Source organism: Nematostella vectensis, chromosome 13 (genome assembly GCF_932526225.1).
Source record: "Nematostella vectensis chromosome 13, jaNemVect1.1, whole genome shotgun sequence".
NCBI lineage: Eukaryota > Metazoa > Cnidaria > Anthozoa > Actiniaria > Edwardsiidae > Nematostella > Nematostella vectensis.
This window is the reverse complement of record NC_064046.1, coordinates 6515772-6527683: the sequence shown is the minus strand read 5'-3', so window position 1 is coordinate 6527683 and position 11912 is coordinate 6515772. Positions and strand designations below refer to the sequence as shown.

The 11912-nt window shown below is 42.9% G+C and overlaps 2 protein-coding genes across 2 annotated transcripts; both read left to right on the top strand.

Annotated features, from left to right (window-relative positions):
- Positions 1-337: 337 nt before the first annotated feature.
- On the top strand, positions 338-5244 carry LOC125559105. Its single transcript, XM_048721064.1, has 2 exons — positions 338-440; positions 510-5244. The coding sequence occupies exon 2, from the start codon at positions 850-852 to the stop codon at positions 5242-5244; it is 4395 nt and encodes a 1464-aa protein (XP_048577021.1). The 5' UTR covers positions 338-440; positions 510-849.
- A 58-nt stretch (positions 5245-5302) lies between these two features.
- LOC125556747 lies at positions 5303-7168 on the top strand. Its single transcript, XM_048721063.1, has one exon. The coding sequence runs from the start codon at positions 5303-5305 to the stop codon at positions 7166-7168; it is 1866 nt and encodes a 621-aa protein (XP_048577020.1).
- Positions 7169-11912: the final 4744 nt, after the last annotated feature.

Genomic DNA, 11912 nt, shown 5'->3' with positions numbered 1-11912 from the left:
CGGAAACGGTTTTCTACCAGAGTTAATACTCTTGTTTTTCTGAGTGCGATGCAGCCCTTCGAGGAACTCAGCGTCACTTGCCTCGGAGTCCGGCTTTACATAGGCCCATCGGTAACTTTGCCTTCTAACTTGCGCTAAGGGCTTTATCGTTAAATTCCAAGGGGTGTTACCCTGGGAAATATCTAGAGTGGCATATCTTACCTTATCTTTGTCCTCCGTTTTGCTGTGATTGCCTGCAATTCTTCCTATTTTTGACAGAGGTTGCGTGGTGCGTCGCGTGGTGAGGCCGTCAACTGCAGTTTACGACACTGGACCGTCGTTAATCTAAGATCGCTGTGGCTACCGACGCGCGGTATACCTGTGGTAATTATATCGGTGTCACATGACTAAACAAGTTTGTACAAGTCAGAAAGTCAGAGTTTGTAATGGCCGACAGCTTGGTGAGTTTTTCATTTTCTCGATTCTTATGTCGTTTGTTATTCGCACTTATAGCTGTAATTTTATTGTAGAAAACCGCTAGAAAGCTACATTGTAGAAGGAGCTGCCAGGTTCCGGAAGTTAATAAGTGTGTTATTCAAGCATCGGAATAAATCGTTGTGTTTATAATCGGTTGTCGTCGTGGTTTATGAGCCCCATCGCCTCGCGGGCCTGCGCGAGGAGGTGACAGTTTTCAAGCTATAGAGTCAAGTTGTCAAGCTAGTCTGAGGATTTGGAGCTAGTTCGACGAGAAGGAAGTATTTACGGTGATACAGAAGGATTTGTGGCGTGATTGTGGCCATAACAAGAGTGAATATTGGATTTTATTGTGTGAACGTTTCGGTTACGAGTGGAGCGAATACGGATTTCGCAATGTCAGCTCGGTCTTGTCCTGCAGGTTTAGGAGCTCGATCGAGGAGGTATAATACTCGAAGAAATCGAGGAGAAGACATGGAAGAGAGGATTGTCAGTTTAAAGCGTTCGAGGTCGGGTTGCCTCGGCAGTTTGAGAAGGTTTCGAAAGGAAATCGAAGAATTGATGTACAAGGGAAACAAGAATGAAGTTAGCCGCAAACTTCAGTCTTACCACAACACGTGGGTGAAATTCGTGCGTGTTCACTCCGATCTTATGGACTTAATGGATGAAGGGGAAGAGAAAATGGAGGCCCAAAGAGTTTATGACATGGAACTCACGCTGAAACTCGAACTTTACTCTGCTGTTGACGAACAGGATATGCAGGATATTGAAAGTGGATCTCAGGTTTCTGAGAGACACACGAAGTCAAGGGTGAGTGATAGAGAAAGCAGATCACATGTTTCTAGTAGACATAGTTCAAGATATTCAAGATCAAGTGTTAAGAGTGTTGCTGCCTTAGAGGAGAGAGCAGCATTGAGTAAATTAGATCTGGGACATTTACGGAAAAAACAGCAGCTCAATAGAAAATTTGATGAGTTAAAATATGCTCATGAACTTTTGGAAGCTGAAGTAAAATGTGAAAAGGCTCAAACAAGCTACATGATTTATAAGAAGGAAAGGGAAGACTTGAATGTGGATCAGAGTAATAAGTCTGCTGTGTCAGAGGATGTATGTGATGTTTTCAAGGCTCAATCTGAAAACAAAATTGAGCAGCATGCACCTATTGGAAATGTGAGTACAAACCCTACTGTGAAATTAACAGAGGAAATTGTTGTTAATAAGGAGCTAATGGTGGAGCCTTGTATTGGAAATAATAACAATGTATCGTCTAGTGCTGGATTAAAGGAATCCTGTGTGTCTGTTTGTTTATCATCGGAGTTAAGTGTTGACAAGAGTCATGAGAGTGAAGGGGTGAATCGGGAGATTAGTAGCCATGTGCGGGGTGGTGAAGAAACTTTGCTGAACAATGGAACAAAGGAAGCCCAAGCTGGGTTGAATTTACCTGGCTCACAACCATCAACTAACAGCAACAATGGATTATTTGATAGTGGAGAACATGTGGCTAGAGTACTGTCTCAGGCAATGAGTACCCCAAGGATTGAATACATGCACTTTGACGGTAATCCCATAAACTATGTTTCATTTATGCATAACTTTGAGACATGCCTCGAGAGCCTAACTAGTGATAATTCTAGGAAATTACAGTACTTAATACAACATTGCACAGGCAAGGCAAGGGATGCAATTGAAAGTTGTGTGAACTTGCCTACTTCGGAGGGCTATAATACAGCAAAGAACACCTTGAAGGAGAATTTTGGACTTCCGCACATTATTGCTAAGGCACACCTGAAAAGGTTACAAGACCTCCCGCCATTGCGGAACGGTGGAGGGCCAGCTTTACTGGAATTTTCTAGACACCTTGAAGTAGCTCACCGCACATTGTCAGGCATGGGAAGCGATTATGTTAGTGAATTAAATTACACAAGTACTCTTAGAGAACTAAACAACAAGCTACCATATTTCATGAAGGGAAAATGGACCGAACGTGCGGGCAGGATTATTGAATCAGGGTCAAGGCCTAATTTTTCGGATTTCTTGAAGTTTATCAAGGAAAGAGCCAAACTTGTGAACAATGAGTTTGGGGAAGATCTTGTGTCTGCCAGCTCTCAGAGGGGTAAGAAAAGGAATGACAGTGATAAGAAACAAACCCCTAGGTCAAGCATGGCAACTGGAGTGACCCCACCCCAGAATAGTGAACAGAGACAACAGAGGGGACAGGGGAATGCAAGCTGGAAGTGTGTGATTTGTTCTGGACCTCATGGATTATGGAAGTGTGCACAGTTTAAGGAACTGAACAGTGAAGAGAGAAACAAATTAGTCTTGTCTAATAGATTATGTTTTAAGTGTTTAAGTGGAGGGCATTTTAGGGACACATGTCCTAAGACAACCTTTAAGTGCCAAGTGAAAGGTTGTGGTAAAGAACACCATACTTTACTACATTTTTCGGTACAAGAAAGAAAGGATAATACGGTTGACAACAAGATTGACAAGTCACCCGGACAAGCTAGACCTAACGCATCGGCACCAGAAACAACAGGTGTTAATGCGGGTAGTACAAGTGTAGCCTCAGTTTCTGTCGCAACTGGGGCCGGTGAGCGCAGAGTGTGCCTGGGTGTCATTCCGGTCAAGGTCAAGGTGAAAGGAGATGACAGGGTATTGGAGACTTATGCATTGCTAGATAGTGGCAGTGAAGTGTCATTGTGTAAGGAACAATTGTTTACTGACCTTGGATGTGATGGCATTGCCATGAACTTTGAACTAGCTGGTGTAACGGGAACGAGGAAACTCAAAGGTCACATGGTTGATCTCGTAGTAATGTCACAAGATGGAATGGTAGAAAGTGAGTTGTTAAATGTCAGGACAGTGAAGGAAATTCCTGTATCTTCTAGTTGTATACCAAGGAGGGAAGATGTTGAACAATTTACTCATTTGAGGAGCATTAACTTGCAAGAATGCGGTGCGTCAGAAGTTGGACTCATTATTGGACTTAAGGAAAATCCATTGCTGTTTGTACCACTAGAATACAAGGCTGGTAACGATGGAGAACCGGTCGGTGTGAGATATTCTCTTGGATGGACGGTGATGGGTCCCATGTGCGGAAAAAGGGACAGTGACCAGTGCTCGGTTAACCTTATTAATGTAGCGAATAAGCAATTTCCTGAAGAACTTTATAATGAGGAATCATGTCTTGTAGCACATACCCACCCGGAAGATACCAAGCTTGCTGAGCATGATGGTACAGGTGCACCACAGCATTGTTCGTTTAAGGACAATGTCTCTAGAACTGCTAAGCTCAAGACTGCGGATTTAGAAATAGAGAAGGAGATTGATAAAGAGGTATTGCAGCAACAATTAGAAAGACTCTGGCAAACTGACTTTGCGGATTCAGTTGTCAGTTCAAACGTCTGTCCTTCTATTGAAAATAAGCGTGCACTAGAGATAATGGAAGATACACTAGAGATAGTCGACGGGCACTATCAGGTAGCACTTCCTTGGAGGAGAGACCCGCCCTATTTACCATATAACAAGATTATGGCGGAAAGAAGGTGCGGTCTTCTGAAGAAGAGATTTCTTAGAGACGGTGTTCTGTTTGATAAGTATAAGGAGACAATGAATGATTACATCGAGCGAGGTCATGCAGAGAAGGTACCGGCTGAAGAGTTGGCGCGAAGTGATGGGCGGTTGTGGTACTTAAGCCACCACCCAGTGACACACCCATTGAAGAAGGATAAAGTGCGAATTGTTTTTGACTGTGCAGCAAAGTATGGAGGAACTTCGTTAAATGAACAATTGTTACAAGGACCGGACTTGACAAACAATCTTGTTGCAGTATTAAGTCGTTTTCGGGAGGAGAAGATCGGATTAGTCGCAGATGTGGAGTCAATGTTTCATCAGGTACGGGTGAATCCAAAGGACTGTGATGCATTAAGGTTTTTATGGTGGCCCAACTCTGATTTATCTGGAGAGTTGGAGGAGTACAGGATGGTGAAACACTTGTTCGGTGCGACATCGTCACCAAGTGTAGTGAACTATTGTTTGAAGAAGACAATAGAACTTAAGGATAACACCAACCCGGAAGTGTCTGACGCAATAGTTAGAAGTATGTATGTGGATGATCTAATGAAGTCTACGGATACGACTGAGAATGCAGTTAAACTTGTAAGTGATATCAGAGAAGTGTTGGACAAGGGAGGGTTCAACTTGACCAAGTGGTGCAGTAACGACAAGGATGTGATTGCATCGGTACCAGAGAAGCATCGAGCCAAGTCAATGTTGAACGAGCTAGAGCGGCCGACGACTTCGACACTCGGTTTGAAGTGGAATGTGGAAGATGATCAATTTGTATGGGATGTTGCGGACAGCAACAGACGTGCAAAGGAGAAACCTGCAACCAAGCGGAGTGTATTATCAATTGTCTACTCTCTGTTTGATCCTCTTGGATTTATTGCACCCTATACCATGAAAGGAAAGCTGCTTCTACAAGTGTTGACCAGAAAGCAAGTTGGATGGGATGATCCCATGAACCCAGATGATTCTGCCCAGTGGATGCGGTGGGTGGAAGATCTTCCCAAGCTAGAAGAGGTGAAGGTTGATCGATGTTTTAAGCCGAAAGATTTCAAGGAACTCAAAGACGCTCAACTACATGTGTTCTCGGATGCATCAAGGCAAGGTTATTCAGCGGTGGCTTACTTACGACTAGAAGATGGGGAAGGCACGACTAGCTCCCCTGCGAGAGATCTCTATTCCAAGACTAGAACTAACCGCTGCTGTTATTTCGGTAAAGTTGAGTAAGATTATCCGGGAAGAGCTGGATCTTAAGGTAAACAAAGTGAACTACTGGACTGATTCAATGTCGGTGCTTAAGTGCATTAACAATGAAACGAAGAGGTTTCACACCTTTGAGTCCAATCGTTTGACAATTATACATGATGGTTCCAATGCTGGAGAATGGCGGTATGTGAATAGGGATGACAACCCAGCTGATGATGGCTCAAAGGGACTCAAGATGGACACTCTAATCAGGAACGATCGGTGGCTGAAGGGACCGAGCTTCCTATTGGAGGACGATGCAGACTGGCCTAAGGTGATCACAATCCCTAAGATTACGGACGATGACCCAGAAGTCAGAAAGGAAGCGCAAGTGTATGTGACATGTGAGGAGAAACGGAGAAATGTTATTAATGACATCATCATGTACCACTCTTCGTGGCAGAAGTTGAAGTTATCGATCGCCTGGTTATTGCGATACAAGCAATTCTTAAGGAGTAAGGTGTTGCAACGCAAGGAAGCCCAAGGTGAGCATGAGAAGAGGGACGTCGGAGGATTAATGACGGTTGAGGAGTTGCAAGAGGCAGAGTGCATAATTCTGCGGCATGTTCAACGAGAAGAATTCCCTGACGAGAGATTGCATGAGAAATCTGACAAGTCAATCAGTAAGTTATGTCCGCAGAAAGAAAACGGACTGATACGTGTCGGAGGACGGATCGGGAAGGCACAGGTTGACTACGAGTTGCGACATCCTATAATACTACCCTACAAGAATCATGTTACAGACCTGATTATTATGGATCGTCATCAGAGTGTTGGACATATGGGTCAAGAGTCAGTTTTGTCGTCTCTGAGAAACGAGTATTGGGTAATAAAGGGACGATCTGCAGTTCGTCGAGTGATTGGCAAGTGTCTTAAGTGTCAGAGAAGAAGAGCAAAGCCAATGGAGCAATTCATGGCAGACCTTCCGGCTATGCGAGTTGCAGCTGAGGAGCCACCCTTCACTTACGTAGGGGTCGATTACTTTGGCCCAATGGAGGTCAAGGTCGGAAGGTCAAAGGTTAAGAGGTATGGATGTTTGTTTTCGTGCCTCAGCATGAGAGCTGTGCATGTTGAGATAACGCATTCAATGGACACGGACTCCATGATTAACGCCCTGCGACGGTTTATCAGTCTTAGAGGATATCCTAAAGAGATCCATAGTGATAATGGTACAAATTTTACGAAGGCAGATAAGGAGCTAAAGCAAGCCCTCGAAGAATGGGATCTCGAGAGGATCAACAGGTTTTGTATCCAAAGGCGGATTAAGTGGAGCTTTATCCCACCTGCGGCAAGCCACATGGGTGGTGCATGGGAAAGGATGGTACAGACTACCAAGCGTGTGTTGAAGTCGCTGTTGAATGAACAAATAGTTTCCGATGAGGTGCTTCTCACGGTAATGGCGGAGACCGTGAACATCATCAATAGCAGACCACTGACACGTAACAGTGATGATATCGAGGATGAGATGCCCCTAACTCCCAACCATTTGCTTCACTTGAGACCAACGCCTAGTGTGCCACCAGGCGTATTTGGAAAGGAAGATATGTATTGTAGGCGAGCCTGGAGACAAGCCCAATATCTGAGCAACAGATTTTGGCGTCGGTGGACAAGTGAATATCTCCCAACGCTGATGGAGAGAACGAAGTGGACTACTGTCAGAGAAAACCTCAAGGAAGCTGATGTAGTTCTTTTGGCTGATGAGAACTTTCGGAGAGGCGAATGGCCACTTGCACGTGTGATGGAAGTCCTACCAAGTAGTGATGGCCGTGTGCGCAGCGCCATGGTGAAGACGGTATCTACTGTCGCGACGCGAGCGAAAAGACGGAGGCGAGGAGATGTTCAAGTGAGCAGCACTATACTTACGCGACCGGTGACGCGTCTCTGTAAATTGGAGATGGATAACTAGAGAGTGAACTGCGTAATGTAAAGTAACGGAGATATCGTCGGTTGCCGCTTGATTAAGTGTAAATAAAAACTTTCAGGTAGTTTATATTTAGGGGCCGGTGTGGCTACCGACGCGCGGTATACCTGTGGTAATTATATCGGTGTCACATGACTAAACAAGTTTGTACAAGTCAGAAAGTCAGAGTTTGTAATGGCCGACAGCTTGGTGAGTTTTTCATTTTCTCGATTCTTATGTCGTTTGTTATTCGCACTTATAGCTGTAATTTTATTGTAGAAAACCGCTAGAAAGCTACATTGTAGAAGGAGCTGCCAGGTTCCGGAAGTTAATAAGTGTGTTATTCAAGCATCGGAATAAATCGTTGTGTTTATAATCGGTTGTCGTCGTGGTTTATGAGCCCCATCGCCTCGCGGGCCTGCGCGAGGAGGTGACAATCGCGCTCTCTCCAGAACCTCACTTGCTGATCACTAAGACTCATAAAGGAATTCCCTCTATCCGGATGATCTTTGCTCAATGTAAACGCAGTGGAGTCATGGCCATCGGGGGATGTGCACGCCGTGTACTTTGGACCAACATTTGCCAGCTTCTTCGCCTCCTCTTTAGCGCGCTTTTCAATTTTTTTCCTTTGAAATTTATTTTTTAAGGTTATGCCGGCTACATAGACTAACATGCAACCGAAAACTGTCACAACGATGGCAACTGTTACCATGTATGCCTTTGCAAGGCCTGAGGAACCAATAACACTGGTGTCTGTCGACTGAATAACAATAACAACAGGGTGCGTAGTGACGTCAGCAGGTTTCACGCTAGTGCCATTCCTTTTTTGTTTACTCACAGCCCGTGTCGTTATTTTGGGGATTGGGGTAAAATTTAAGTTCATCTTTTCCTTAGGGATAAATTCTTCCGACGCAACAACTTGCGTGCATTTCCCTTTTAGAATGTCATTCATCATCAAAGATGGGTACCATTGTGATTCAATAAGCTCCCCTTGCTCCTTCACATTTTGGAGGCAACCAACAAAACCTGCATAATTCGAAAATCCGTAGCCTCCGATCTGGAATTCATAACTTTTTGTAAACACTCCGGCGCGAGTTGGAACACGTGCGGAATAGCTCTTCCCATTTACCGTCACAATGACCTCTTGAGTATCCATGGTAACCGCAAACGATACATCATTCCACGTTGTATTTGAAGACGTAGTGATTTTCCAAATCATCGTGTTGTCTGGAGTTATGTCTGCCATCAGTATTCCGTTAATAAGGGTAAAGTACAATGAAACAGTTCCGCTTGTGAATTTTCCCAGAAATGCATTGCGCGATTGGGTCTGAAATTCAAAACTCAAAACGAGGCGAGGATCACATTCTGGCATCATTCGCTTATGTAGAAGCAGCTTTGAAGTTTTAATTGAAAACTGGAGCTCAAGGCGACGGTTACTCGTCTTTCTTGCATGGCCAATAGTTTTAAATTCTACTGACCGTCCGTTCAACGTCAAGTCAGAAATGCAGCCGGTAAAATTATCAATTTTTGACAGTAGGAGGAGTTTCATGAGACGGCGGGGTGTACCCCCTATGTAGATCATAAAAGAAGAGTTAGAGGGTAAAGCGGGAATAGTCCAGTTGTCCCAGTGATTTCCTATCGAGTAGCGTATTTGGGCTCTTTGTAGAATGACCGACATGCGATGCCATCGACCGGTCACGACTGGCGGCCCGGGAAATTCCAAATTTTTATGGTTGTCTTGACCGCTTGAGACATTTAGCAAAATCATTCTGTAGAGAAAAAATAAATATTATTTTTAGAATGATATGCAGCGCAAGCAGTACATTTTTTTAATAAATCAGTCTTCATTCTAATACTTGATAAAATAGTACCCCCTTCAGCAGGTTCTCAACCCACCTTTATCCCCCATAATACCCCTCCGCGATGATTACATACGAGTACACCTGCCCCTCGTTGGGCATAGAAATCAATAAAAGACAAAGATAAATCGTCGGGAAAAGGCTGCAACATAAAGTTTTACAAAACAAACAATTTTTTTTCTGAGTTATAGAACTTTCTTTTCTTTACCAGTGGTGGTAGGTCGTACCCCCTCCAATAAAAAAGAAATAAATACAGAAAAATATGGAAGGCCACATAAAGGCAAAAACAGTTAAAAGTTTCTCTATATCAAAAAACAATAACCTTTTTCCTGCTCGACTTGATAATTATTTGATAAAATTCGAGTGTAATAAGTAAAAAAAGTAGGCATCGCTGACGACCACCGTAATCATTGTAAACATGTAATCATTAACTAAAACTTGTGAATTTGTAAAGAAGAAGAAAAAAATTCAGATGGCCTTAGGAAAATATTTCACCGCAAAGAGTTGAAAGAGGCTTAAACTATCCCACATTATGTCTGGTTGTTACAACTGGATTAAAGGATTCAGGGAACAGAATCAACACAGGGTTGAAAAAGTATGTTGTAGACCATTGTCAAAAGAAAGTAGCTGCGCGTTTAGAGCATTATTCATCGGAGAAAAAAAATTAGAGGATGCCAAACAACACTTGGTTTGAAGTGGATTCAAACTTTAACTTTAAATAACTTAATTGCCTCTAGCGAGCTAATCCGGCAATGTACGGAGGCTGACGCGTGAGAAAGATAACAGGGCGACCACAACAAAACAATGATAATACAAGAAAAATACTCGCGATGCGCATACTTAACGTGACATGTAATGACAAGCAAACAACAAACACGAATAAAGACCATCATCGGATTAGCTCACTAGGTAAGGCCGCCACAAAGTTGGCTACAGATGGTAGACAGGAAAAAAATTGCCTGTGGTAGAGCATTCCAGATGGGAATAGTGCGCGAGTGGAAGGAGAATTGAAAAGTATTAATTTTAGCCGGGAGTGAAAATTGGTATTACAGGCACTGGCTATTGTGATGTAGGCAACAGGCTTAGGTGGAATATCAGGTGGAAAATCAATTTTGACAAGGCCGGAGTTTATCTTATAAAAAAGTGCGAGGTCACTAACTATTCTTCGATGTTGGAGTGACTGCCAGCCTAGCACTTTAATCATTTGAGTGACGCTACTTGATCTTTGATAATCCCCTGTTGTAGTAAAGCGTGCGGCTTTCTGCTGGACAGATTCCAGCGTCAGCGTGCTAATATCCCTCTTGGTATATGGAGACTTTGCCACCGAACCTTACTCGAGGATGGGGATGATCTTTGTTGATGATCGCACCTGCTCAGCTAGTTGAGGCAACTCTCGTTGTGATTGTTAACTCACTAGCACTTGCCGTATTCCTGAGCAAGACATTTCGCATTAAGAAGTCACGCTACCGTCTTGTCAACCTCACAGTGGCTGATCTGATGGTTGGCTTGACATCTGCAGTGGAACCTTCTAAAAAGTCGAACATCTTTAGCGATGATATGGTAAAAAAACATCTTTTTTGCTGAACTTTATTGCCGTAGATGGGTCGCTATATTCTTTCACGGCAATTGCAGCTGATATAGAGTTTACGCAATTTTTTCTCCATTTAAGCATCGCTTACTGCAAAACAAACACTACATTTTATGGATTGCCAATCCTTGGATAGTGTCTCTTTTCGCAAACCTACATTCACTAATAATAATAAAAAAAAAATACACCAAACCCGTGTTTTATATTAACGACGAAAAATGTGCAATTTGTTGTATTGGTGTTGTTGTGACCATGTACTGTTATTTAGCCATCTGGATCAATGTCAGATCAAATAAATCCTTCCCCAGCCAAAGAGAGCATCTCCAAACACAAGAAGACTCACAGTGACTTTGTCTATTGTAAGACTGTGGCGTCTTTTCTATGCTATTACCCGATAAGCATTTTAGTAATGTATGCTATCTTGTACGACATGCAGGCTTTTCTATTATATCTTTGAAATGTCGCCTTGGGAGAACGCGTGTATTATCAGAGCAAAAATGGAATTAGCTTGCAGCACATAATGAGCAGAAGTAAAGACACTGGTCATTATGAACACTCCATCATCATCTCATAGAAAAAATGAATGCAACATGACACCACAGACAGAACAACAACAAAACATGGAAACAACAACAACACAAAGATCCTATATTAGTTAGAGACGGACCATTTGATATTTGACGGGAGAAGTGGCTAATTTTTTGCTCGATTTTTTTTCCAGGACAGGCTTGCTGCTCGATTCTTTTTCCCGAAGGATGTGGCGATTTTTTCTGCCAGTCTTTGCTTCCTTACAAAAGGATCTAGAGTTAGCGATCGTTACAACAACAAAAACACTACAAACGTTTTTGGGGTAAATTCTAATACCCTTAAAAGAACAGCTTTATTGTACTAGGGGTAATGTTTGTTAGATTTTACTAGAATAAGTGATGAAAGTCGTTACTTCAAGCTTTTCCATATTTTTGTTATATGTTTTCTTCTTCTATGGATTGTTGCGTTGCGCTATTCTTAGTACTAGACTACACGCGGCCTAGCTTCCACATGTATAGTATTTGCATAAAAGCTACAAACTGCAGATAAGCAGGCAGTAGCCTCGCCCCAGGCATCTCTAGGCTGCGTTGCCACCTTTTTAAGACGTCTCTTTTAGATTTCCCGCTTTCTCCAGCGCCCGCAATTTTGAATCCGAATGGGATCCAAAACGAGTAAAGTTGATCGAGGCAATTTTGCAATATTCAAACTCAAACGGGGCAAATTCTTGTCTTGCATAAGAAGATGAGAAGCAAGAATTAAAAATCAACAAATACCC

Excerpts from the sequence above, each read along its gene's own strand:
- LOC125559105 (XM_048721064.1), top strand. The coding sequence starts at position 850 with ATGTCAGCTCGGTCTTGTCCTGCAGGTTTAGGAGCTCGATCGAGGAGG.
- LOC125556747 (XM_048721063.1), top strand. The coding sequence starts at position 5,303 with ATGTCGGTGCTTAAGTGCATTAACAATGAAACGAAGAGGTTTCACACC.